This window comes from Salvelinus sp. IW2-2015, linkage group LG20, assembly GCF_002910315.2.
Source record: "Salvelinus sp. IW2-2015 linkage group LG20, ASM291031v2, whole genome shotgun sequence".
Classification (NCBI taxonomy): Eukaryota; Metazoa; Chordata; class Actinopteri; order Salmoniformes; family Salmonidae; genus Salvelinus; species Salvelinus sp. IW2-2015.
In genome coordinates this window covers 49,014,001-49,040,777 of record NC_036860.1, presented here as the reverse complement: position 1 = coordinate 49,040,777, position 26,777 = coordinate 49,014,001, and the positions used below count along the sequence as shown (strand labels likewise).

The window sequence follows — 26,777 nt, the reverse complement described above, 5'->3', positions numbered from 1 at the left end:
CATCTTGAAGCGGGGACAGCAGACTGGGATAGGAAGAGGTTGAATATGTCGGTAACACTCCAGACAGCTGGTCTGCACATGCTCTGAGGATGTGGCTGGGATAGTGTTATGGGAGTTTGTGTTATTGGGAAATTGCACTCCTCCAGGATTGGTGAATAAAGGCCTCGGTATCATTTAGGGGTGAATGAGCAGACATTCATAGAGCAGAGCAGGAGGAGCTTGGGAGGAATGCACTGGCTGCCGCAAAGAGGGGGAATATTATATCAGACAGAGGGTGAGTCATCCCCTCACTCACAGCCGTGATCCAGAGACGCAAACCTAATCATCAATCAAGCTCGATTCCCGCCCACTCCCCAGTTATGCCACCGCCAGCACAGCTTGTCTTTGAGGAGAACCCCCAGCACTAACCTGATTGGATTGTCTCTGCACTGACATACCACCAGAGATAAGGGATAGAGGGAGGAAAAGGCTGTGCACATAATAGATAGCAATATTGTGGCAAATGTAATAATCCTGAATAAATGTAATAATTCCAGAACTTTACACGTCCATTCAGACATCCACTGACAGAAATAAAATAGTTATTTTTTTGGGTTGTTAGTGACGTCAAATGCAACGCACTGAACGCACCCCCTGAACATGTGATGGTGACGTAATATTTGGGTAGTGTGCCCGGAAGTATCAACGATAGTAAAATTTAAATAAGTAAAGCAAGTGCTGCATTACGTCTAAATCGAGAAGAATAAGAGCAATAACAAGACATTAATTCTTGGACCATCAAGGACCCTACCAGCATGTCGAGTATGGATAGTATCCTTTCGAGAGTGTTAACGTTAGCTAGGCGGAAATATAGGTAGAAAAGGAAGGCCTCTGTTTAGTTCACGATAAAGCCTCGTCTGAATACGATTTTAAAATACATATATAGCTAGCAGGTTTAGATTTGTATTTAAGCGTAAAGTTTATACTTGGATTGCTTGGTGACAAAGGTAAACGCTTGTTTGCTCTTATTGATATTGTAACGACATCTGCCAAAGTAGGCATAATCTATYATGTCTATAATCTATATATAATCTATAATCTATATATGTAAAGTTTGTTTGTAAAGAGGGTATGAATAAAGTTTCAGTATTTGTGCCCTTTTGGGTTTAATTTATGTATGACCATTTTGAAACAGTCTTTAACGTCACGTCACAGAGCATCTCTTCAATCTCAAGTTTTCAGCCAAAGAACTGCAACGAAACTCTAAGAAATGTGACAAAGAGGAAAAGGCAGAGAAGGCCAAAGTCAAAAAAGTAAGTAGGCTTTTTACATCATTAGTCAATCCCTGAATCACCTCACCTTAACTCTGAACATATCAACTGAGAATGTAGGGATACTGAACCTTTATCCTTGCCATAGGCTATCCAAAAAGGAAATGTGGAAGTGGCACGGATCCATGCGGAAAACGCCATCAGACAGAAGAACCAGTCGGTCAACTTCCTTAGGATGAGCGCTCGGATCGATGCAGTGGCCTCCAGGGTTCAAACAGCAGTCACAATGAACAAGGTGCAGTTGTTATACATACCTACGCCCTACGAGACTTCACACAGCGACGTTCTTGTTTTGTAGGTAAACATTTGTTCACACTTTACAACACGTAAAACATTGGTTTGGATGTTCAAAATGGAGACACTAATTCTGCTTAAGATGGTTCCACACTTTTTTACTTGGGAGGGAAAATTTGGTGCAATGTTGTGTGAAAGTGCAAGGTAACTACGGCAACAATGGCTGTGTCCAACCACACAGCAAGGTACCTTTCTATTTAAGTAATGTTGGTTAATTCTACAGGTCACTAAATCTATGGCTGGAGTGGTGAAAGGCATGGATGCCACACTGAAGAGTATGAACCTGGAGAAGGTAACGTGTGTATTTTTWAATTTTATTTGGATCCCCATTTGCTATTGCAAAACCAGCAGCTATTCTTCCACACAAAACATGGCACAATACAGAACATTCATAGATAAGAACAGCTCAAGGACAGAACTACATACATTTTAAAATGTCACACACAGCCTCCATATCAGTACAGCCGTCTTCATCGACCTGGCCAAGGCTTTCGACTCTTGTCAATCACCGCATTCTTATCGGCAGACTCAATAGCCTTGGTTTCTCAAATGACTGCCTCGCCTGGTTCATTAACTACTTTTCAGATAGAGTTCAGTGTGTCAAATCGGAGGGCCTGTTGTCCGGACCTCTGGTAGTCTCTATGGGGGTGCCACAGGGTTCAATTCTCGGGCCGACTCTTTTCTCTGTATACATCAATAATGTCGCTCTTGCTGCTGGTGATTCTCTGATCTACCGCTACGCAGACGACATCATTCTGTATATTTCTGGCCCTTTTTTGGACACTGTGTTAACTAACCTCCAAACGAGCTTCAACGCCATACAACACTCCTTCTGTGGCCTCCAACTGCTTTTAAATGCTCTAAGTGCATGCTCTTCATCCGATTGCTGCCCGCACCCTCCCGCCCGACTAGCATCACTACTCTGGACGGTTCTGACCTAGAATATGTGGACATCTACAAATACCTAGGTGTCTGGTTAGACTGTAAACTCTCCTTCCAGACTCACATTAAGCATCTCCAATCCAAAATTAAATCTAGAATCGGCTTCCTATTTCGCAAAACAAAGCCCCCTTCACTCATGCTGCCAAACATACCCTCGTAAAACTGACTATCCTACCGATCCTTGAATTTGGCGATGACATTTACAAAATAGCCTCCATCACTACTCAGCAAACTGGATGTAGTCTATCACAGTGCCATCTGTTTTGTCATATTTGTCGCCAAACCCACTGGCTCCAAGTCATCTATAGGTCTTTGCTAGGTAAAGCCCCGCCTTATCTCAGCTCTCTGGTCACCATAGCAACACCCACCGGTAGCACGCACTCCAGCAGGTATATTTCACTGGTCATCCCCAAAGCCAACACTTCCTTTGGCCACCTTTCCTTTCAGTTCTCTGCTGCCAATGACTGGAACGAATTTCAAAAATCTCTGGAGCTGGAGTCTTATATCTCCCTCTCTAACTTTAAGCATCAGCTGTCAGAGCAGCTTACTGATGGCTGTGTACAGGTACAGTGAATCTGTAAATGGCACAACCTCATCCCCATATTATTACTTATCCTCTTGCTCTTTTGCACCCATTATCTCTACTTGCACATCATCATCTGCATATCTATCACTCCAGTGTTGATGCTAAATTGTAATTATTTCGCCTCTATAGCCTATTTGCCTACCTCCCTACTCTTCTACATTTGCACACACTATACATAGATTTTTCTATTGTGTTATTGACTGTACGTTTGTTTATGTGTAACTCTGTGTTGTTTTTGTCGCACTGCTTTGTTTTATCTTGGCCAGGTCGCAGTTGTAAATGAGAACTTGTTCTCAACTGGCCTACCTGGTTAAATAAAGGTGAAATTAAAAAATAAATTAAAAAACATGCACACAAAATATCTAGGTCAAATAGGGGAGAGACTTTGCGCCGTGAGGTGTTTCTTTATCGTTTTTTAAATCCAGGTTTTGCTGTTTACTTGAGCAATCACAGGTGGGAGTTCTGTGCAATCATGGCTGTGTGTGTACGCTCATAATGCTGGTAGTCAAATACAGCTATTTGATAGGTGTCACTCTCTTTTTAGACAGTATACATCTTATGTTCTTCACAATCTGAGAGGGAAATTGGGTAATGAATGTCTCATCTCTCTAGATCTCAGGCCTCATGGACAAGTTTGAACATCAATTTGAGACATTGGATGTGCAGACAGCCCAAATGGAGGACACCATGAGTAGCACAACCACACTTACCACACCACAGGTAATGAGGCTTTTCTGTGCTCCTGCTAGACAGACCTTTGGTCTTTGACCAGATTTGTGGCCTTTAATCTTGAAGTCTGTAACAGTAAATACACACCCAAGTGCAGATCATGACGAGATACATTTGTTTATTCTGCTCTGTTCACAAACAATGGAGATTAACAGTCAGTGACGTGTTTCAGAATCAAGTGGATTCACTGATGCACGAATTGGCTGATGAAGCAGGGTGAGTATTCCTCATTTTGTGGTTTTCTCCATTCTTGAAAAAACTTGTATATAAAGGATGGAAATGTAATGTATAGCAATTTGTTCTTCTGTTTCTTTGTGTTTAGTTTGGACCTGAACATGGAGCTCCCACAGGGGCAGACTGGATCAGTGGGAACCAGCGTAGCATCAGTAGAGCAGGTACAGAAACAGGCCCTGAACAAGAGCCATTATATACCCTACCACACTTTCAATTGTCTACTAAACAGGATCTTTAAAATAAATTATTGGGATAATAGAGCAATGATAACAATGCTGATATTATTATTGTAGCTGTGCCTCAGGCTTGCAGAAATATTGCCCTCAGCCCCACCCCTCACCCTTCTTACATAATAAAAAAAGTTTTATTTTTAGAGATGTCTGACTTACTGCATCTGCAACAACATAACACCTGTTTTTCTTTTGTTCTCAGGATGAACTGTCTTCAAGGCTTGCCAAACTCCGAGACCAAATGTAAAGGAAGAACTCGGTCTGAGACCTCGATGCATGGCCTGAACTGGATAAAAATCCAAGACCTGCTGTTCTTTTCATAATGTCTTTGTCTCTCATTTAGTTTCTCTTTAAATGTATATCTTTGAGAGCCTTGCCCTTGGGTCCTTTATTGGTGTTCGAAATGTACTATTTTATATAGAGAGTATGAAGGTACAGGAATATAGGCCACCAGCCTACTAACACAGACTTATTGGTTATGGAAAATTCATGATTTAAAAAAATATATATTATAACTGGTATGGTTGCATCTCCAACTGATGCTTTTTGTATGTCTTTATTGTGTTGTAGTTTGGCAGACCTCTCTTGTGTCTTAAAAAGAAAATACAATGTTATATGATGCGTTTCTTTCCGGTGTCCCTCCATTTACTCATTTCCTGACAAGATATTTTATTCACGTGAATAATAATAATTGTGTTTTAAAAATGTGTATATATTCTCCTATCCTGTATCAGAACGGCATGGTTTTATGAAGAGATTGGTTGGTTGATTCTTACATTTGATAACTGAGMTTTTTTTTTGTGTGTGTGTGTCTACACAGTTTAGGGTATTAGATAATACAATTTTATACAGTAGGCTGTCATTGTAAATAAGAATTTGTTCTTAACTGACTTGCCTAGTTAAATAAAAATAGAACCTTTAGTCTCTTGTACCACGTATCTTTTTCAGTCTCATTTCCATGTACATCTCACCCTATTTGCATGTATGTAAACAATGTTGAAAATAATAGGGATTAAAGCCGTGCTTGACTTGGACCGAAATAGGTGCATGTACTCATTTGGGTTCTGGTACTGTTTATGTTTAAGTGCAGGAGCTCCACAATACTTTTGAGCTAATATTCTATTTAGAGGAACAGGAGTTCAAGCAGTAGAACATGTGAGGTGCAGGTACTAAGTCAAGCTCTGGCTTAAAGATGAAAATGTTGAATGCACATGTCAAAATGACATATCGTCTGATGAAATTTGCCACGTTACAACATAAATATCCCCAACATTTGACGCTTTGGAACGCACCCACACTTACGCATTCTTGGGTCACGTGAATTGCCCCCTCCCAGCTAGTAATCACGTGAAATGTCTAAGACGCTGTGTAGACAGTGGAGTTAGTTTCTGTACCTCTCTAGCTACTCAACTAACCAAATATTTATAAAAGTCGTTTTTTTCCTGTTTTTATTTTACGAGCCTCGACCAGCCCCTTCAGGTGATAACGCATCAGATGACCCGTCGGTAGTATAATCGTAACCGAATGATATTGCATGTTTTGTGGGCCTGCCAGTTAACGTTAGCTAGCATCAGCATGTTTGTGGAGGCTTAAACACAGCAAGCAATGGACCTGTCAGCTCGCTAGCTATCTAAATCAAGTAATGTATAAGCTATTTTAAATCGAAAATATTGACATAACTATATAGTTGCTGAATATTTTGTCAATAATTTAGCAATTTTTCATCGCAAGCGAGTAAACTAAACATTTTCTGAGTGTTGTTTAACGTTATTAGCTGGCTAAGTTCGTTAGTTAGCTCGCTTGTTGTACATAGCTAACGTTAGTTTTATGTAGCCAACGTTAGTTCTTTTGATAGTTGAGAACGTAACAAACTACACCAACATTATAGTACATCTCTGGCTACACTTCAATACCAAAGTTATACTTCCCTTTCTTCATTTCACTTTTTATGCTGTATCCCCTTTTGTAAATACATGCTAATTTGTGCAATGTATAACTYGTAGTGCAAATGCTTTCATTTACATTTTTCACATATCCTAACTATATCTGGCCCTCTAGTGTCATATAAGCTAATAATCATATACTCTTGCAATCTAGATATTTTACCTATTATGTAGCTAACATTTTTTTGACCTTACCAACTGTTTAGTTTGGATGATACTAGCTAYTAATTACATCACATTAGAGATAATGACATATCTGTATTTATTCTGCATGTTATGTCTTGTGCTGAAGCTGTAAGTGATACGAACAGAAAGCCCGCTGAAGAGGGCCAAAGTCAGACTGACTAGATTTCAACATTCTGCAAACTGAAAGATTAAGGGGATGTCAAGCACAGCCATGAAGAAAAAGGTAGATAAATAAAAAATGAACGCTACACTGGTATTTGTAAGAATTGAAATAACATTTTCAGTGACAATAGACACTGGGGGCTCAGAAGAGTTGTAGGAGTCTGTGGTTGTTCCCCTATAGAAATTCCCCTTATATGCAATTGGTTGACGTCCTCTAAAGGTGTTGCTGATGGGCAAGAGTGGGTCTGGGAAGACGAGCATGAGATCGATCATCTTTGCCAACTACATAGCCCGAGACACACGGCGCCTTGGAGCCACGAGTAAGTACTAGCTAAAGTTTCTAAACTAAATACATTTTTAAGCCAGTTGAAAATGCCATCATTTCAATTGTTGTCAGCTAGCTATGTCGTGTTGCATTGATGCTCACCCTATTCTAATTATTGAATTTTCTTTCTCCTATCCTCTTGCGACTTAGTTGATGTGGAGCACTCCCATGTGCGATTCCTTGGCAATCTGGTTTTGAACTTGTGGGACTGTGGAGGGTAAGTCAACCAGTCTCTTTCAGCCTCATTTGACAAGCTGTAGGGTGTTTCTCTATGTGTATCACCACAATTAACACTCTGCTTCCTGTGTCTGTCAGACAAGACACTTTCATGGAGAACTACTTCACCAGCCAGAGAGACAACATATTCAGGAACGTGGAGGTGCTGATCTATGTGTTCGATGTGGAGAGCCGTGAGCTGGAGAAGGACATGCATTACTACCAGTCCTGTTTGGAGGCGATCCTCCAGAACTCCCCCGACGCCAAGGTCTTCTGCCTGGTGCACAAAATGGATCTGGTTCAGGAGGACCAGAGAGACCTGGTGAGCTGGGGTTCACACAACACCATGCCGATCAGATACTTAATGTTTTAATGCATCAACTCATATTCACTTATTCATACACACATTGAATTTTAAGACATATTTCACTAGGAATCTGGCTTAACACTTTTGCGGCACTCAGACATTCCTTCAAATGGCCAGAGGGCTCCACCACTAACCAACCTGTTAGGAGGCTATTTATTTAGCATGGGGGTGTGCTCAACTCTTAACACCTATGTGGAAGACTGATTGTCCTCCCTCTCTCCAGATCTTTAAGGAGCGTGAAGAGGACCTGAGGCGTCTGTCCAGGCCATTGGCTTGCACCTGCTTCAGAACATCAATCTGGGATGAAACACTGTACAAGGTAGCTGCTCTGTCTGTATGACTGTTTATCGCTGTTCCCTCAGATAAGTCTCTAACATCTTGTTTCTCTCTTAAGGCATGGTCCAGTATTGTTTACCAGCTGATCCCCAATGTACAGCAGCTGGAGACAAACCTGCGTAACTTTGCCCAGATCATTGAGGCAGACGAAGTGCTTCTGTTTGAGAGAGCCACTTTTCTGGTGAGGGCTGCTAGCTATTGAAAACGGCTTTGTTGAAAATCTGATGGTTGGATGAGTAGGAAATTATGTAATTTCTGGTGGTAATGTTTGTTACAGGTAATCTCTCACTACCAGTGCAAAGAGCAGCGTGATGCTCACCGCTTTGAGAAGATCAGCAACATCATCAAACAGTTCAAGCTCAGTTGTAGGTGAGGTCCTCCTCCAGAAGGAACATGTCTCTGTGGTGACCTTACTGCGTCTCGACCTGGTATCTCTGTCTTTGGTGTTTTCATGATGCAGTACTTTGTGGTGTTTGCAGTAAACTGGCAGCCTCCTTCCAGAGCATGGAGGTGAGGAACTCCAACTTTGCGGCCTTCATTGATGTCTTCACCTCTAATACATATGTTATGGTGATCATGTCGGACCCCTCCATACGTAAGTATAGCCATTATTATTATTTATTATTAAGGACTTGTTTGTACATGAGAAAATACATATCTACTGTAAGTCAATCAATCGAATATATTTATAAAGCCCTTTTTACATCAGCAGATGTCAAAGTGCTATACATACAGAAACCCAGCCTAAAAGCCCAAACAGCAAGCGATGTAGAAGCATGGTGGCTAGGAAAAACTCCCTAGAAAGGCAGGATCCTAGGAAGAAACCTAGAGAGGAACCAGGCTCTGAGGGGTGGCAAGTCATCTTCTGGCTGTGCTGGTTGGAGATTATAACAGGCCAGATTGTTCTCCAAGATATTCAAACATTCATAGATGACCAGCAGGGTCAAATAATAATCACAGTGGTTGTAGAGGGTGCAACAGGTTAGTACATCAGGAGTAAATGTCACTTGGCTTTTCATAGCCGGGCATTCAGAGGTCGAGACAGAAGATGCGGTAGAGAGAGTTGAAAACAGCAGATCTGGGACAAGGTAGTACGTCCGGTGAACATGACACTCTAAATAATGTTGTCTCTACTTATAGCCTCTGCAGCCACACTCATTAACATCCGCAACGCCAGGAAACACTTTGAGAAGCTGGAGCGTCTGGATGGACCAAAGCACAGCCTGACCATGCGTATGCGCTAAGTACTGCATCTGGCCCAGAGGGTGCCAGCCAGCTGAACCAATCAGTCCACAGACAGCTAACTACAGGCTGTGGTCCAGCCTTGACCAACGCATATGAGCAGCCCTGCACTGTGCTACCCTGTCTCACTCAATCACATGTTTTTCCTACAGAAGATTCTGTTTTCCTTTAAGTCAAATCTTTGTTGATCTCATGTATCATGAACTGTGATGCCTTTCTCAGACATAATTGTCAGATTAAAAAAAATATATATATAGAAAAATCTATTAAATGCTCATATTTTACTGTTAGGGGATACCAATGCTGTCTTGGTCTGTCACAAAGTCACTCTGTAAATGGTAAGCACAGTATGTTGATTAAAAAAGGAAAAGGAGCCTCAGAAATTATTTTCTGCTTTGTATATAGTCAAGTGACTATATTTACAATGATCTGCTGTTGTCAAGGCTAGAGTTACGTTACTATGTGGATGTGATGAGTGCTACGTCACCATGCCAMCTCATGTAGTCAAGGCTTTGACGCTGAATTCTATGAATCAGGGCTCTAAAACCCTGTTCCTGGTGAGCTATGGTCCTGTAGGTTTTCACTCCAAACCCTAATATAGCACACCAGTTTCTAACAATTAGCTGGTTGATAATCTGAACCAGATTAGTTACAAATGGGGTTGGAGCAAAAACCTACAGAAGGGTAGCGCTCCAGGAACAGGGTTTGAGACCTGTTATCAATGCTTTGAGGTGATGGAAACTGGTGGGATATGGGTGTGAGCTCAACAAATACAGTATCTCACACACTGTTGAACACTGGAAAACACATTTTGTGAAGACTTTAAACCTGGAATAGTGCATTCATGCATAAATAAAACATATTTAGAAATAAGTCTGGTGTGTTCTGCAACATGTGACAAGGAATATAATATGGTGTAAGTTTTTTTTTTGGTTGTACTTTTACCCCTTTTTTGTGATATCCAATTGCTAGTTAGTCTTGTCCCATTGCTGAAACTCCCGTACGGGAGGGGTGAAGGTCGAGAGCCATGTGGCAAGGTTGTCRTTCGAAACACGACTCTGCCAAGCCACACTGCTTCTTGACACACTGCTCGCTTAATAAGGATTAGCCCCTTTCTTTCAATTTTGCCTAAAATGACATACCCAAATCTAACTGCCTGTAGCTCAGGCCCTGAAGCAAGGATATGCATATTCTTGGTACCATTTGAAAGGAAACACTGACATTTATGGAAATGTGAAAGGAATGTAATGGAATATAACACAATAGATCTGGTAAAAGATAATACAAAGAAAAAACCAACTGTTCTTTTGTATTTTTTTTGTACCATCATCTTTGAAATGTAAGAGAAAGGTCATAATGTATTATTCCAGACCAGGTGCAATTTAGATTTTGGCCACTAGATGGCATCAAATCAAATTTTATTTGTCACATACACATGGTTAGTAGATGTTACTGCGAGTGTAGCGAAATGCTTGTGCTTCTAGTTCCGACAATGCAGTAATAACCAACAAGTAATCTAACCTAACAATTCCACAACTACTGGCTTATACACACAGTGTAAAGGGATAAAGAATATGTACATAAAGATATATGAATGAGTTATGGTACAGAACGGCATAGGCAAGATGCAGTAGATGGTATAGAGTACAGTATTATCATAATGAGATGGTAATGTAGGGTATGTAGACATAAAGTGGCATAGTTTAAGTGGCTAGTGAACATGTATTACATAAAGATGGCAAGATGCAGTAGATGATATAGAGTACAGTATATACATATGAGATGAGTAATGTAGGGTATGTAAACATATATTAAGTGGCATTGTTTAAAGTGGCTAGTGGTACATTTTTACATAATTTCCATAATTCCCATTTTAAAGTGGCTGGAGTTGAGTCAGTATGTTGGCAGCGGCCCTAAATGTTAGTGGTGGCTGTTTAACAGTCTGATGGCCTTGAGATAGAAGCTGTTTTTAGTCTCTCGGTCCCTGCTTTGATGCACCTGTACTGACCTCGCCTTCTGGATGATAGCGGGGTGAACAGGCAGTGGCTTGGGTGGTTGTTGTCCTTGATGATCTTTATGGCCTTCCTGTGACATCGGGTGGTGTAGGTGTGCTGGAGGTATTTGCCCCGGTGAGCGTGTCAGACTTCACTACCTCTGGAGAGCCTTACGGTTGTGGGCGGAGCAGTTGCCGTACCAGGCGGTGATACAGCCCGACAGGATGCTCTCGATTGTGCATCTGTAGAAGTTTGTGAGTGCTTTTGGTGCAAAGCCGAATTTCTTCAGCCTCCTGAGGTTGAAGAGGCGCTGCTGCGCCTTCTTCACAACGCTGTCTGTGTGGGTGGACCAATTCAGTTTGTCCGTGATGTGTACACGAGGAACTTAAAACTTTCCACCTTCTCCACTACTGCCCGTCATGTGGATAGGGGGGTGCTCCCTCTGCTGTTTCCTGAAGTCCACAATCATCTCCTTTGTTTTTCTTTTTTTGTTTTTTTGTTTTTTTTAAATCCCTTTTCTCCCAAATTTTCGTGGTATCCAATCGCTAGTAATTACTATCTTGTCTCATCGCTACAACTCCCGTACGGGCTCGGGAGAGACGAAGGTCGAAGCCATGCGTCCTCCGAAGCACAACCCAACCAAGCCGCACTGCTTCTTAAACAAGCGCGCCTCCAACCCGGAAGCCAGCCGCACCAATGTGTCGGAGGAAACACCGTGCACCCCCCTCGGTTAGCGCGCACTGCGCCCGGCCCGCCACAGGAGTCGCTGGAGCGCGATGAGACAAGGATATCCCTACCGGCAAATCCTCCCTAACCGGACGACGCTATGCCAATTGTGCGTCGCCCCACGGACCTCCCGGTCGCGGCCGGCTGCGACAGAGCCTGGGCGCAAACCCAGAGACTCTGGTGGCGCAGACTAATATATTTCTAGACCACTGCGCCACGGGAGGCCCCTCTTTGTTTTGTTGACGTTGAGTGTGAGGTTATTTTCCTGACCACCACACTCCGAGGGCCCTCACCTCCTCCCTGTAGGCCGTCTCGTCGTTGTTGGTAATCAAGCCTACCACTGTAGTGTCTCCGCAAACTTGATGATTGAGTTGGAGGCGTGCATGGCCACGCAGTCGTGGGTGAACAGGGAGTACAGGAGAGGGCTCAGAACGCACCTTGTGGGCCCCAGTGTTGAGGATCAGCGGGGTGGAGATGTTGTTACCTACCCTCACCACCTGGGGCGGCCCGTCAGGAAGTCCAGGACCCAGTTGCACAGGGCGGGGTCGAGACCCAGGGTCTCGAGCTTGATGACGAGTTTGGAGGGTACTATGGTGTTAAATGCTGAGCTGTATCGATGAACAGCATTCTCACATGGTATTCCTCTTGTCCAGATGGGTTAGGGCAGTGTGCAGTGTGGTTGCGATTGCGTCGTCTGTGGACCTATTGGGTCGGTAAGCAATTGGAGTGGGTCTAGGGTGTCGGTAGGGTGGAGGTGTATGGTCCTTGACTAGTCTCTCAAAGCATTCATGATGACGGAAGTGAGTGCTACGGGCGGTAGTCGTTTAGCTCAGTTACCTTAGCTTTCTTGGGAACAGGAACAATGGTGGCCCTCTTGAAGCATGTGGGAACAGCAGACTGGGATAAGGATTGATTGAATATGTCCTTAAACACACCAGCCAGCTGGTCTGCGCATGCTCTGAGGACGRGGCTGGGAATGCCGTCTGGGCCTGCAGCCTTGCGAGGGTTAACACYTTTAAATGTTTTACTCACCTCGGCTGCAGTGAAGGAGAGCCCGCAGATTTTGGTAGCGGGCCGTGTCAGTGGCACTGTATTGTCCTCAAAGCGAGCAAAAAAGTTATTTAGCCTGACTGGGAGCAAGACATCCTGGTCCGCGACGGGGCTGGTTTTCTTTTTGTAATCSGTGATTGACTGTAGACCCTGCCACATACCTCTTGTGTCTGAGCTGTTGAATTGCGACTCTACTTTGTCTCTATACTGGGACTTAGCTTGTTTGATTGCCTTGCGTAGAGAATAGCTACACTGTTTGTATTCGGTCATGCTTCCGGTCACCTTGCCCTGGTTAAAAGCAGTGGTTTGCGCTTTCAGTTTCARGCGAATGCTGCCATCAATRCACGGTTTCTGGTTTGGGAATGTTTTAATCGTTGCTGTGGGTACGACATCGTCAATGCACTTTCTAATGAACTCGCTCACCGAATCAGCGTATTCGTCAATATTGTTGTTGGGCGCAATGCGGAACATATCCCAATCCACGTGATCGAAGCAGTCTTGAAGCGTGGAATCAGATTGGTCGGACCAGCGTTGAACAGACCTGAGCGAGGGAGCTTGTTGTTTTAGTTTCTGTTTGTAGGCTGGAAGCAACAAAATGGAGTCGTGGTCAGCTTTTCCGAAAGGAGGGCGGGGGAGGGCCTTATATGCGTCGCGGAAGTTAGTATAACAATGATCCAAGGTTTTACCAGCCCTGGTAGCACAATCGATATGCTGATAGAATTTAGGGAGTTTTGTTTTCAGATTAGCCTTGTTAAAATCCCCAGCTACGATGAATGCAGCCTCAGGGTGTGTGGTTTCCAGTTTACAWAYAGTCAGATAAASTTCGRTCAGGGCCATCAATGTGTCTGCTTGGGGGGGAATATATACGGCTGTGATTATAATCGAAGAGAATTCCCTTGATAGATAATGCGGTCGACATTTGATTGTGAGGAATTCTAYATCAGGTGAACKGAATGACTTGAGTTCCTGTATGTTGTTATGATCACACCACGTCTCGTTAATCATAAGGCATACACCCCCGCCCCTCTTCTTACCAGAAAGATGTTTGTTTCTGTCGGCGCGATGCGTGAAGAAACCAGCTGGCTGCACCGACTCCGTTAGCGTCTCTTGAGTGAGCCATGTTTCCGTGAAGCAGAGAACGTTACAATCTCTGATGTCTCTCTGGAATGTTACCCTTGCTCGGATTTCATCAACCTTATTGTCAAGAGACTGGACATTGGCGAGTYGTATGCTAGGGAGTGGAGCGCGATGTGCCCATCTCCGAAGCCTGACCAGGAGACCGCTTCGTTTGCCCCTTTTACGGCGTCGCTTAGGGTCGCCGGCTGGGATCAGATCCATTGTATTGGGTGGAAGGCAAAACACTGGATCCGCTTCAGGAAAGTCATATTCCTGGTTGTAACGATGGTGAGTTGACGTTGCTCTTATATTCAGTAGTTCCTCCCGACTGTATGTAATGAAACCTAAGATTACCTGGGGTACCAATGTAAGGAATAACACATAAAAAAACGAAATACTGCATATTTTCCTAGGAACGCGAAGCGAGGCAGCCATCTCGGTCGGCGCCGGAAGTAGGCGCCGACCGAGATGTAGGCATCAGTGTATGTGCAGCATTTTAGACTGATCCAATGAACCATTGTATTTCTGTTTTTAAAAATTGTATCAAGACTGCCCAAATGTGCCTAATTTGTTTATTAATAACTTTTCATGTTCAAAATTGTGCACTCTCAAACAAATAGCATGGTATTATTTCACTGTAATAGATACTGTAAATTGGACAGTGCAGTTAGATTAACAAGAATTTAAGCTTTCTGTCAATATCAGATATGTCTATGTCCTAGGAAATGTTCTTGTTACTTACAACCTCATGCTAATCACATTAGCCTACATTAGCTCAACCGTCCTGTGGAAGGGACACCGATCCCGAAGAAGATTTATTAAATAGTTAGGGCTCTTCAATCCGCATAACAGAAGTGCAACCTTACAGATTGAATWCAATTTAAAGGCAATGTTCCTGCTTTAGTGGATACCGCGTTCACGATAAACTCTGCATATTTCGGCTAGATCGGAAATTGACCCCTTTTGCACAAACTCTTATCACATAAACAGTGTACAAAACATTAAGAACACCTACTCTTTCCATGACAAACTGACCAGGTGAAAGCTATGATCCCTTATTGATGTCACTTGTTAAATCCACTTCAAATCAGTGTAGATGAAGGGGAAGAGACAGGTTAAAGAAGGATGTTTAGGCCTTGAGACATTGTGTATGTTTGCCATTCAGAGGGTAAATGGGCAAGCCAAATTATATGTGCCTTTGAACGGCGTATGGTAGTAGGTGCCAGGCACATCGGTTTGTGTCAAGAACTGCAACGCTGCTAGGTTTTTCCACACTCGGTTTCCCGTGTGTATCAAGAATGGTCCACCACCCAAAGGATATCCAGCCAACTTGACACAACTGTGGGAAGCAATGGAGTCAACATGGGCCAGCATCCCTGTGGAACGCTGTCGACACCTTGTAGAGTCCATGCCCCGACGAATTGAGACTGTTCTGAGGGCAAAAGGGGGTGGGGGTGCAACCAATGTTCCCTCTATTTATTTCCGGCACTGGGCAAATTTCAGGTCTGCTGAGCGCTAACTTCAACATTGTGAACACGGAGGCTTGTACCTGCTTTAAGTTAACAGTTTTAACAGTGGCCAAGTAGACTACTGTGGCTATTTCATTATAATGTAGGCCTAACAGAGTGGCCTACCATCAAAAACAATGGAGAAAATGCATTCCATAACGTTTTAACATGGAAATATCTGTTATCATTCAGCCTACAGTAGCAGCAAATGTGCGGTGTTCAATGTAGGCCTACATTCCTTGAGACGTTTGGAAAAAAACATGCAGGACTTGACATTAACCTGTTTATCCACTTGTCCTTCAGACAAGGAGGTGACTAAATGTTGTTTCATTATTATTCCCATACCATTATTAGGGAATCAGACAAATTCTGCTACCCTCTGCCTATTGGCTACTTAGCTTATTCAAGACCATCTTAAAATATGCTGTCCCTTTAATTAAGACCAAAAAAAAGCTATTTACCTGAAATGCACACATTTTGTGCTCTTTTAGGAAGCAACTACTCCCCCATTGTTGATTAGAAATGAGCTGTAACTGGGCTAATAACTCACTAACTGGCAAAGAATATTAACAAATGTGCACAGGTGGCTACATGTAGCTCCCGCTTTGATCTCAAAACAAGAAAATCTGCAGCTCTGATTGGTTATGGCGCACCAGTATTAAGAGTATGGGGCTGAAAGGCGCTGCATGGTCAATCTGCCGTCTGCATTGACTTTACAGGATTTACGGTGATATGGCCTCTGCAGAAGTCAAGGCATTCATGCTTCTTGACCTTCACAGAGCTGTTATGAAGTAAAATGTCATGGAAGTGAGTTTGTGTTTACACAAGACCTCCTGCCCTCACCCACCGTCAACCAATCATGTCAATGCGGAGCTATACGGAGACCTCCGCGTTGTTACATTTGAGAGGCGTACAGCGATGCGGTAAACGGCTCAATTTGGCCTCTGCYTCCGTCAAAAGACTTCGCAATTGCGTCACACTGTCCATACGGCGCTCCCGACCAAATTTTCAGATAGAGCATAAGTTGGCTTCGAGTCGTACACGTCAATGCAATTGAATCTTACTCAAACGCGCTCTGCCTACAAGAGAATACCTTGCAGTTCATTTTCTTTCGGTATGTTACATTGAAAGTGGCTAGTGTTGTGTTGATTCTAGCACAATTTCGACAGCAGAGCGAAACGTTGATCGTGTTAAAGGGGAAAACTAGAGTTGAGTTCAATGTCGCGCTTCTCTGCGCAATATTTCATCTGCGCGGCATTTTAGAAAGAAAATTAGGTGCAACTCAATTTTACGGTGTTCTTAATAGTCAGTGTACGCTGCTGCTGTTCATCGATCCTGTTGATTAGTCAATCACTTTATCCCTACCTATATGTATATACCTACATCAATTACCTCGTACCACTGCACAGCGACTCGGTGGTGTTACCCCGTGTATGTAACCAAGTTATCGTTACTGTGTATTTATTCCTCGTTAATTCAATTATTTATTTCATCAGAAGGGCCGTAAGCAAGCATATCAGTGTTAGTCTACACCCGTTTACGAAGCATGTGACAAATAAACATGTATTTGATTGATTTGCATCGGTCAACGCTTCTTATGTCTTCTCAATTAGGAAGTACCTTCACATTTAAATTGCACTACAGCGCTTATCTTCAGTGAACCGGATTTAATCGACCCCTAAAGCATATTGGAGCACATGTGTGCAACTCTTTATTTAATCAGAATTAATTATTTGCCCAGCACCAGTGTTGAAATTTGGGAAGTGCATCTCACACACACCTTAACTTGGGAGTACTTTTCTATAAATCACAATTGATGCTGCATTAAAAGCAAACCTTTATCATAACTCCTCTCAAAATGATCTTCATTGTATAAAAAAAAAAGAAACAAACTTGCATAATGCACATATTCATTCTGATAATTATTGCAATCTTCAATGAAATGTTATGCGAAAAGTCTTCTCCTGCTCTTTGCGTCGGTTGTCGCAGAGTTTGGACACATCCTCCACCCTTCTCTGTAGAAGCACTGAGGATAGACATATTACAGAGTTAATATGGATTGAAGGATGTCAACTTTTTATCAGAAGCAAGGTTCAAGTTAAAAAGTTGTTTACTCAAGACCACACATGGGTTAAATACTGACCCGAGTTCTGGTCAATCCATTGAAGAGAGTCCATGTGGGCATTGAGAATTTTACAGATCTGCTGAAGCTAAAGAGAGAGAAAAAAAAAAGTGTTAGAATAACTAATTACACATTTCCTCTTCCCTAAATAAACTAACCAGGTAACCACAGTTCAGAACATGTGGTATTTGCTTCAGAATAACTGTAGAAATACATTTTTTCACCTTTATTTAACCTGGTAAGCTAGTTGAGAACAAGTTCTTATTTACAACTGCGACCTGGCCAAGATAAGGCCAAGCAGTGCGACAAAAACAGAGTTACACATGGGATAAACAAACGTACAGTCAACACAATAGAAAAAAAGTCTCTATAAGTCTAGATACTGGCAAATGGCTGGAGGTAGGCAATAAATAGGCCATAGTAGCGAAGTAATTACAATTTAGCAGATTAACACGAGTGATAAGTGAGCAGATGATGTGCAAGTAGAGATACTGGTGTGCAAAAGAGCAGAAAAGTAAATAAAAACGATATGGGGATGAGGTAGGTAGATTGGGTGGGCTATTTACAGATGGACTATGTACAGCTGCAGCGATCGGTTAGCTGCTCAGATAACTGATGTTTAAAGTTAGTTAGGGAAATATAAGTCTCCAGCGATTTTTGCAATTAGTTCCAGTCACTGGCAGCAGAGAACTGGAAGGAAAGGCTGCTAAAGGAGGTGTTGGCTTTGGTGATGACCAGTGAGATATACCTGCTGGAGCGCGTGCAACGGGTGGGTGTTGTTATCATGACCAGTGAGCTGAGAAAAGGCAGGGCTTTACCTAGCAAAGACTTATAGATGACCTGGAGCCAGTGGGTCTGGCGACGAATATGTAGCGAGGGCCAGCCGACTAGAGCATACAGGTCGCAGTGGTGGGTGGAATAAGGGGCTTTGGTAACAAAACGGTTGGCACTATGATAGACTGCATCCAATTTGCTGAGTAGAGTATTGGAAGCTATTTTGTAAATGACATGGCCGAAGTCGAGGATCGGTAGGATAATCAGTTTTACTAGGGTAAGTTTGGCGGTGTGAGCGAAGGCTTTGTTGTGAAATAGAAAGCCGATTCTAGATTTGATTTTGGATTGGAGATGTTTAATATGAGTCTGGAAGGAGAGTTTACAGTCTAACCAGACACCTAGGTATTTGTAGTTGTCCACGTATTCTAAGTCAGAGCTGTCCAGAGTAGTGATGCTGGACGGGCGAGCAGATGCGGGCAGTGATCGGTTGAATAGCATGCATTTAGTTTTACTTGCATTTAAGAGCAGTTGGAGGCCAAGGAAGGAGAGTTGTATGGCATTGAAGCTGGTCTGGAGGTTAGTTAACACAGTGTCCAAAGAGGGGCCAGAAGTATACAGAATGGTGTCGTCTGCGTAGAGGTGTATCAGAGAATCACCAGCAACATCATTGATGTATACAGAGAAGAGTCGGCCTGAGGATTGAACCCTGTGGCACCCCCATAGAGACTGCAAGAGMTCCGGACAACAGGCCCTCCGATTTGACACACTGAACTCTGAGAAGTAGTTGGTGAACCAGGCGAGGCAGTCATTTGAGAAACCAAGGCTGTTGAGTCTGCCGATAAGAATGCGGTGATTGACAGAGTCGAAAGCCTTGGCCAGGTCGATGAAGACTGCTGCACAGCACTGTCTTTTATCGATGGCGGTTATGATATCGTTTAGTACCTTGAGCGTGGCTGAGGTGCACCCGTGACTAGCTCGGAAACCAGATTGCACAGCGGAGAAGGTACGGTGGGATTCGAAATGGTCAGTGATCTGTTTATTAACTTGGCGTTTGAAGACTTTAGAGGCAGGGCAGGATGGATATAGGTCTATAACAGTTTGGGTCTAGAGTGTCACCCCCTTTGAAGAGGGGGATGACCGCGGCAGCCTTTCAATCTTTAGGGATCTCGGACGATACGAAAAAAGTTGAACAGACTGGTAGTAGGGGTTGCAACAATGGCAGCGGATAGTTTTAGAAAGAGAGGGTCCAGATTGTCTACCCCAGCTAATTTGTATGGGTCCAGGTTTTGCAGCTCTTTCAGAACATCTGCTATCTGGATTTGGGTGAAGGAGAAGCTGGGGAGGCTCGTGAATGTAGCTGCGGGGGGGAGCTGTTGGCCGGGGTAGCCAGGAGGAAAGCATGGCCAGCCGTAGAGAGAAAAGCTTATTTAAATTTTCAATTATCATGGATTTATCAGTGGTGACCGTGTTTCCTAGCCTCAGTGCAGTGGGGGCAGCTGGGAGGAGGTGCTCTTGTTCTCCATGGACTTTAGTGTCCCAAAACATTTTGGAGTTAGAGCTACAGGATGCAAATTTCTGTTTGAAAAAGCTTGCCTTTGCTTTCCTGACTGACTGCGTGTATTGGTTCCTGACTTCCCTGAACAGCTGCATATCGCGGTGACTATTCGATGCTATTGCAGTCCGCCACAGGATGTTTTTGTGCTGGTCYAGGGCAGTCAGGTCTGGAGTGAACCAAGGGCTATATCTGTTCTTAGTTCTAGATTTTTTGAAAGAGGCATGCTTATTTAAGATGGTGAGGAAATTACTTTTAAAGAACGACCAGGCATCCTCGACTGACGGGATGAGATATCCTTCCAGGATACCCGGGCCAGGTCGAATAGAAAGGCCTGCTCACAGAAGTGTTTTAGAGAGCGTTTGACAGCGATGAGGGGTGGTCGTTACACCGCGGACCCTTAGCGGATGCAGGCAATTTACATAAGTAAAAGCACTGGCAGCAAGGTATTCAAAAGACATCGGTCTATTTTTCCTTCTCACCGGGTCACTGTTATCAGCTGGCCCGCTGGATGTATTCAGGTGTTCAATGATCTCCTTTAGATCTTGGGACATCCTCTTCAGCTGGGCGTCCACGTTCTCTGCAAGCTTGTACCTGCAGAAAGAGATGGAGACATTGCATAAAGATGAGATATCACATAACCATAGTCATGATTCAGTTCACTGTGCATTGGTTTTCACTCAGAAAGACCTTTGGTAAAACCTTACGTCCTCTCGCGTTCCTCGTCTGCGTTCTGCATGTAGATGGTTCCACTCTGTTCTTTGACAGACTCCTCCAGTGGGGACAGCAGGTCCTCCAGCTCCTTCTGTTGTGACAGGATGAAGTCCAGTTCCTGGTCCAGCCTGGGACGGGGTAGAGAGCAGAAACACAAGGTCATACAATAAAGATTGACAATAATTACCATAGATCTACTTACAGATAAGACAGAATTCTGAATTATCTGATATATTCAAATACATTATAAGAAATAAAGCTGTTGACCGCTACCTTCTTTGGTCCAATTTCACTTTCTCCATTTCCCTGTGCAGTGATGTGATCTGTAACAACGAGATGAACATGCCCTTCAAACATCTGCCATGAAGAGACCCCAAAGTTCAACTTCATATGAGATTAAAACAAATAGCATTGCCTAGCTTCTAGTGGTGCAGTTATGAGAAGTGCCACTATAATGACATGTCTGTTTACCTTCTCTCCGTTCTCCACCAGCGTGCGGTCCCAGGCGTTGACCTGGGTGGCTTGCTGTAAGAAATGCCTCTCCTGGTCCTCCAGCTCAAGACTCCACTTGTTAATGAGACCCTCTAGTTGGATATATGACATCACTGGAGGAGCACTGCAGGGGGAGGAGTAAGGGACCAGTGACAAATCGGTCACATACAGAGCAGAAATTATTGGGGGTGTAGCGAAATGCTTGTGTTCCTAGCTCCAACATTGCAGTAATATCTAATACACACAAATCTAAAAAAGTAAAAGAACGGAATTAGGAAATATTAGGATGAGCAATGCGTGTACAGAAAGGAAAACCTGTGTATTCTATGAGTTTGCCTACAACTCCAACACCTGCGGAAAGTACCTGGATGTGCGTATGTTCTTCAGCTTTTGTACACACACGTCAGAAAGTATTCAGACAACTTGACCTTTCCACATTTGGTTACTTTACATTTTATTCTAAAATGGATGAAATAAAAACAGGTTTAGAAATGTTTGCAAATTTATCAAACAGAAATACCTTKWTTACATAAGTATTCAGACCCTTTATGAAACTCGAAATTGAGCTCAGGTGTARCCGGTTTCCATTGATGATCCTTGAGATGTTTCTACAACTTCATTGGAGTCCACCTGTGGTACAGTTGACCGTGCATGTCAGAACAAAAACCAAGCCACTAGGTCAAAGGAATTGTTCGTAGAGCTCTGAGACAGGATTGTGTCGAGGCACAGATCTGGGGAAGGGCACCAAAAAACGTCTGCAGCATTGAAGGTCCAAGAACACAATGGCCTCCATCATTCTTAAATAGAAGTTTGTTATCACAAAGACTCTTCCTAGAGCTGGCAAAACGGAGCAATCGGGGGAGAAAGGCCTTGGTCAGGGAGGTGACCAAGAACTCGATAGTCACTGACAGAGCTCCCCTGTGAAGATGGGAGAAACTTCCATAAGGACAACCATCTCCGCAGCACTATCAATAAGGCCTTTATGGTAGAGTGGCCAGACGGAAGCCACTCCTCAGTAAAAAGACACGACAACCCGCTTGGAGTTCGCCAAAAGGCACCTAAAGACTCTCAGACCATGAGAAAGGAGACAAGCTCTGAATGTCCTTGAGTGGCCCAGCAAGAGCCCGATCATCTCTGCTTGAAAATAGCTGTGCAGCAACACTCCCCATCCAACCTGAAGGAGCTTGAGAGAATCTGCTGAGAATGGGAGAAACTCCCCAAATACAGGTGTGCCAAGGTTGTAGAGTCATAACCAAGAAGAAACGAGGCTGGAATCACCACCAAACGTGCTTCAACAAAGTACTGAGTAAAGGGTCTGAATACTTATGTTAATGTGATATTTTAAGTTTTTATACATTTGCAAAATATTTATAGAAACCTGTTTTCCTTTGTCATTATGGGGTATTGTGTGTAGATTGAGGGGAAAAAACAATTTAATACATTTTAGAAGGCTGTAACGTAACAAAATTTGGAAAAAGTCAAGGGGTCTGAGTACTTCCCGAAGGCACTGTATGTGATGGGATGTACAGACAATATGGATACATCTGTATTATACAGTATATGTACAGCAATAGTTAAATAGGATAGGCCTTGACTAGAATACAGTATATACATATGAAGTGGGTAAAACAGTATTTAAACATTGGTTACTTTAATAGTGTTCCGTGACTACGTACACGCATTTCAGTTTCCTTCCAGAATTGAATTAATTGAAATGGAATTAACCCCAACCCTAAATACAATGGTTGAGGATACAAATACAGTGAGAGATACTGCAGTGAGTGGTTGTAATAAACTGGACAGGCTGAACCCTGCAGTACCTTGCTGTAACAGTAGCAATGGTTGTGGCTACGCCAGTGATGGGGGCCGTTACACCAATGCCAATGGCGCCCGCAGGTTTCATAGCCAGTGAGAAACCTGTGGTTGTGGTAGGGGCAGCTAAAACAAACACTACAGTGAGGAATTCATCAATATGACAAAAATACTGCATGAACAACCCCATATACACAATTTTGCATAAACAGGCAACAATATCAAGCTCTAGTTATTCTAATAATCCTGCATGATAAAACAGTGAACCTGTACAGTACCTGGTCCAACTGGGGCAGTAGTTGTGGCAGTGACTGCTCCCAGGGGTTTGAGCATGAAGCCCAGGGTACTTCCCGCTGTTGAGGTGGCAGCCGGGGCAGCGGAGGTAGGGGCAGCGCCCACTAATCAGAAGAGAGTCAAGAAATTAAACTCCACCACAGAATGTCAGAAAGCCAATTTAACCTTATTTTTGAGTTTTCCAACACTTGATATTTCAAGCAAGAGCTCGCTAGTAGGTAATAAAACTCACAAAATCCTGTGATTGCTGCTGTAGCAGGAGCTGCTGTTGATGCTGGTACAGCAAAAAGAGAAGAACCTAATGAGGCCTGGGTAGCCGGGGCAGTTGCACCCGGGGCTGGAGTAGCTAGAGAGAAAATAATAGACCATCTTAAACTCATAGCCGTTGATAGTTTAAAAACAGGCACACACCCCCTTTAAAAAAACAGCACATTTTCACTGTTTCAACAAAACAAATTCTACAATTTGTCAAGATATTCATTTCATATATGCCAAATGTCTCCGATTCCCCCATTTACCAGAAGGTTTGACGCCAAAAGCGAATCCTCCAACCTGGGTTGTGGTTGGTACAGCTGTTGAGGCCACAGAGTTCAGAGTCAGACCTAAGTAAAGACAAAATACTATAATTCAGGATGAAAAAAAACACTGATGTAAAGTAATAATGGCATTTATAGTACATTACCCATGATCTGATAAACAGATGACTAGGAGCTCAGAAAACTCACTTGTGGGCTGGGTCCCCAGGGAGAGGCTGGCAGGTGTGCTGTTTCCAAATGAGAAGCCTCCTCCTGCGGTTACAGTAGGGGCTGGGGCTGTGGTGGCCTGGACCTTGGCTGCACCAAAACTAAACCCACCTCCCATAATTTGGGTGGCTTCAGCAGGAGTTCCTAAAGAGAGTCCACCAGCTGCAGCAGGTTGGGTCTGGGGCTGAGTTTGGGCAACAGGGGCTCCAAGCCCCCCTGCAGTCCCAAAGCTGAACCCCCCTCCTGCAGGGGCAGCAGTGGTTTGTGTGGCGAGACCCCCACCAAGTCCAAAGCCTGTCCCAGGGGAGGGGGTCGCCATCCCCATAGTTAGCCCAGTCGGTGCAGGTTGAGAGGCGGCTGGCGTACCCAGATTGAGTTTAGCAATGGGAGTCCTAAAGACAAAAGCAAGAGAAAATAACGCATTATAAGATCTACATTACAATTGCTATCCTACTGTAAGCTACACAGGCAACAACCTACCAAGTTTATTTTATTTAACTAGGCAAGTAAGTTAAGAAAAAAAGTATTATTTACAATGACGGCCTACTCCGAATAAACCCGGACGACGCTGGGCCAATTGTGCGCCGCCCTATGGAACTCCCCATCACAGCCGGATGTGATACAGCCTGAATTCGAACCAGGGACCGTAGTAACGCCTCTTGCACAGAGACGCAGTGCCGTAAGCCACTGAGCCACTCGGGAGTTTGTTCAGCTCATCATCAATGCTACCCTTAGATAATATAACGACCCAAACATCCACGCAAACTACATCATCCAACAGACCCACCCAAAAGAGAAGCCTCCTCCTGCAGGAGTACTGCTCTGTGCAGGGGTCCCAAAGCTGAACCCTCCAGTTGGGTTTGTGCTACCCTGGGTGGGCATAGCAAAGAGCCCAGAGCTCTGGGGGGCAGCTACTGGGGCCTGGGGAGTGCTGGGGGTTCCGAAAGAGAAGCCACCACCTGGAGCTGCAGCACTTGGCATCCCGAAGCCTGTAGCTGGGGCAGTTGCAGTTTTGGGAGCTCCAAAGCTGAATCCAGTACCGGACGCTTGTCCAAAGTTGAATCCTCCACTCATTGTCCTATACAGAAAGAGAACAAGGGAGAGAATAATACAATGACATATCGTACCAATGTCATTATAATCCCTTCAACATCTTCATCCACTAACACAGCTTGGCTAGAAACAGAGAAGAGATTCAGCTGGACATGGGAATGATCTGTCCTGATAAAAACTTGTCAGAAGATACCGACGCTACCGTCACGCTTGTTTACACGGACCTGCATCTTGGGTCAGAACACAACCACGGTTAGATTAAAACACATTGGAGGCTCGTGCTAGTTTGCAGTAGCCACCACAGACATTTTGGAATGGCAGTGTCAGCCAATCAGCTCCTTTCTTGTTCAACTCAACACCCCATTACATTATGGGTGTGGGGCTACTGCTAACTAGCATGAGGCAGAACATTTCGGTTTTCCGAGAAAACTAGCAGTATTTCAATCTACTCGATGGAACAGTGTGGATAAAGGTAATATACAGTAGCATATCCCATCCCTGCATTGAGCGGTACATTTTCCGACCAGTATCTGGCGCCGGTTCCACGGCCTCTTAATATAACCATGATTTAACATGATTGCGTTCCGACCCCTGTGCAGTTCGGTGTGAATGGTAGGGTTGGTAACGAAACAGTAGGGCTTGTATCTTCTGGCAACATGCTAACAGACTAACTTAGCTAGTTAGCCGGCTAACTACATTTTGAGCTAGCATTTTTACACTGATCATATGTATAAATAGCAAATGGGAGACCGGTATCTAGCCAGTTGACACTCTGCAAATAAATTGCCTATATGGCAGCTAGCTAGCTAACGTTACCAAACTAGCATATTTTAGTTYGCTAGCTAGCCAGCTACGGTTGGTTAGCTACAAAAATACGAACGATTTAGATGGCTAACAAAACGCCATATATTAAACCTCCAGCTAAACAAATGTATACATGTTCGTTCACTGGCGTTGAACAATTGGATAACATAACCATACCTTTCGTTTTCTTCAGACAACAAATTAAATTGAAAAACACACGTTATCTGCGTGGAGTTTCAACGAGCGCTTTTATGGTTGCGAACACTGGCAGGTCCACAAACGCCCAGAATGTGAGAGCGCCATCTGCTGTGATGGAGTGTGGAGCTGGACCAGGCTGAAACTCAGGACAAGTAGTAGTAGTATTAGTATTAATATTGTTTTTGGTAGTATTGCATAGTGTTTTTTTTTTAGGGGGGGGGGGGGGGGTTCAAATAGGTATCTACTTACAGAAAAATACATGACATTGAGTATTTTTCTTCCAGCAAAATCACCAGGTTCTAGAAAAGCCCCCTTCAATGTAGACCTTTACAGATGGAGAATTTTTTTTTGCTTCTACCCAGGCCATATTACGACTGGACATGCCATTAATGAATTCAAAGGAATGATCCATATTGTACCAAATTAATCACATTCCTCTGTACAGTGCATTCGGAAAGTATTCAGACCCCTTCCCCTTTTCCACACTTTGTTWTGTTACAGCCTTAATCTAAAATGGATTAAAGGAGAAAAAAAATATTCATCAATCTACACTAAATACCCCATAAAGGCAGGGCAAAAACAGGTTTTTCGAAATTTGTGCACATTTATTTAAAATTAAAAACAGAAATACCTTATTTTCATAAGCATTCAGACATTTTGCTATGAGACTCGAAATTCAGCTCAGGTGCATCCTGTTTCCAATGATCATCCTTGAAATGTTTC

The 26,777-nt window shown here is 43.5% G+C and overlaps 3 protein-coding genes across 7 annotated transcripts; 2 read left to right on the top strand and 1 right to left on the bottom strand.

Annotated features, from left to right (window-relative positions):
• Positions 1-646: 646 nt before the first annotated feature.
• LOC111981665 (charged multivesicular body protein 1b) lies at positions 647-4,695 on the top strand. Its single transcript, XM_024013047.2, has 8 exons — positions 647-810; positions 1,195-1,292; positions 1,399-1,545; positions 1,828-1,896; positions 3,745-3,852; positions 4,034-4,077; positions 4,184-4,256; positions 4,528-4,695. The coding sequence occupies exons 1-8, from the start codon at positions 795-797 to the stop codon at positions 4,570-4,572; spliced, it is 600 nt and encodes a 199-aa protein (XP_023868815.1). The 5' UTR covers positions 647-794; the 3' UTR covers positions 4,573-4,695.
• A 963-nt stretch (positions 4,696-5,658) lies between these two features.
• Positions 5,659-9,475, top strand: rraga (Ras-related GTP binding A). Of its 3 annotated transcripts, none has more exons than XM_024012455.2 (10): positions 5,659-5,804; positions 6,561-6,677; positions 6,837-6,936; positions 7,092-7,158; positions 7,257-7,479; positions 7,748-7,843; positions 7,919-8,041; positions 8,138-8,229; positions 8,340-8,455; positions 9,001-9,475. In XM_024012455.2, exons 2-10 carry the CDS (start codon positions 6,651-6,653, stop codon positions 9,102-9,104), a joined length of 948 nt encoding a protein of 315 aa, XP_023868223.1. In that variant the 5' UTR covers positions 5,659-5,804; positions 6,561-6,650; the 3' UTR covers positions 9,105-9,475. The 3 variants fall into 3 exon arrangements, with proteins under 3 accessions (XP_023868223.1, XP_023868222.1, XP_023868224.1); XM_024012454.2 differs by having other exon boundaries at positions 5,667-5,964; XM_024012456.2 differs by having other exon boundaries at positions 5,741-5,830.
• Positions 9,476-17,175: 7,700 nt separating this feature from the next.
• LOC111981177 (nuclear pore glycoprotein p62) lies at positions 17,176-26,129 on the bottom strand. 3 transcript variants are annotated; one of them, XM_024012342.2, is made up of 13 exons: positions 26,034-26,129; positions 24,787-25,077; positions 23,982-24,391; positions 23,775-23,858; positions 23,489-23,602; positions 23,241-23,360; positions 22,971-23,100; positions 21,130-21,274; positions 20,932-20,981; positions 20,652-20,786; positions 20,427-20,538; positions 17,640-17,706; positions 17,176-17,522 (listed from the first exon to the last, which is right to left on the bottom strand). In XM_024012342.2, the coding sequence occupies exons 2-13, from the start codon at positions 25,071-25,073 to the stop codon at positions 17,431-17,433; spliced, it is 1,746 nt and encodes a 581-aa protein (XP_023868110.1). In that variant the 5' UTR covers positions 25,074-25,077; positions 26,034-26,129; the 3' UTR covers positions 17,176-17,430. The 3 variants fall into 3 exon arrangements, with proteins under 3 accessions (XP_023868110.1, XP_023868111.1, XP_023868112.1); XM_024012343.2 differs by having other exon boundaries at positions 22,971-23,088; XM_024012344.2 differs by having other exon boundaries at positions 23,775-23,828.
• Between the last annotated feature and the right edge of the window lie 648 nt (positions 26,130-26,777).

Excerpts from the sequence above, each read along its gene's own strand:
- LOC111981665 (XM_024013047.2), top strand. Across the intron at positions 1,293-1,398 it reads AGAAGGCCAAAGTCAAAAAA|GCTATCCAAAAAGGAAATGT; the intron begins GTAAGTAGGCTT and ends TCCTTGCCATAG. Across the intron at positions 3,853-4,033 it reads CCACACTTACCACACCACAG|AATCAAGTGGATTCACTGAT; the intron begins GTAATGAGGCTT and ends GACGTGTTTCAG.
- rraga (XM_024012455.2), top strand. The coding sequence starts at position 6,651 with ATGTCAAGCACAGCCATGAAGAAAAAG. Across the intron at positions 7,480-7,747 it reads AGGAGGACCAGAGAGACCTG|ATCTTTAAGGAGCGTGAAGA; the intron begins GTGAGCTGGGGT and ends CCCTCTCTCCAG. Across the intron at positions 8,230-8,339 it reads CAGTTCAAGCTCAGTTGTAG|TAAACTGGCAGCCTCCTTCC; the intron begins GTGAGGTCCTCC and ends TGGTGTTTGCAG.
- LOC111981177 (XM_024012342.2), bottom strand. The coding sequence starts at position 25,073 with ATGAGTGGAGGATTCAACTTTGGACAAGCGTCCGGTACTGGATTCAGC. Across the intron at positions 23,859-23,981 it reads CCTGGGGACCCAGCCCACAA|GTCTGACTCTGAACTCTGTG; the intron begins GTGAGTTTTCTG and ends GTCTTTACTTAG. Across the intron at positions 20,982-21,129 it reads TGGTGGAGAACGGAGAGAAG|ATCACATCACTGCACAGGGA; the intron begins GTAAACAGACAT and ends TCGTTGTTACAG.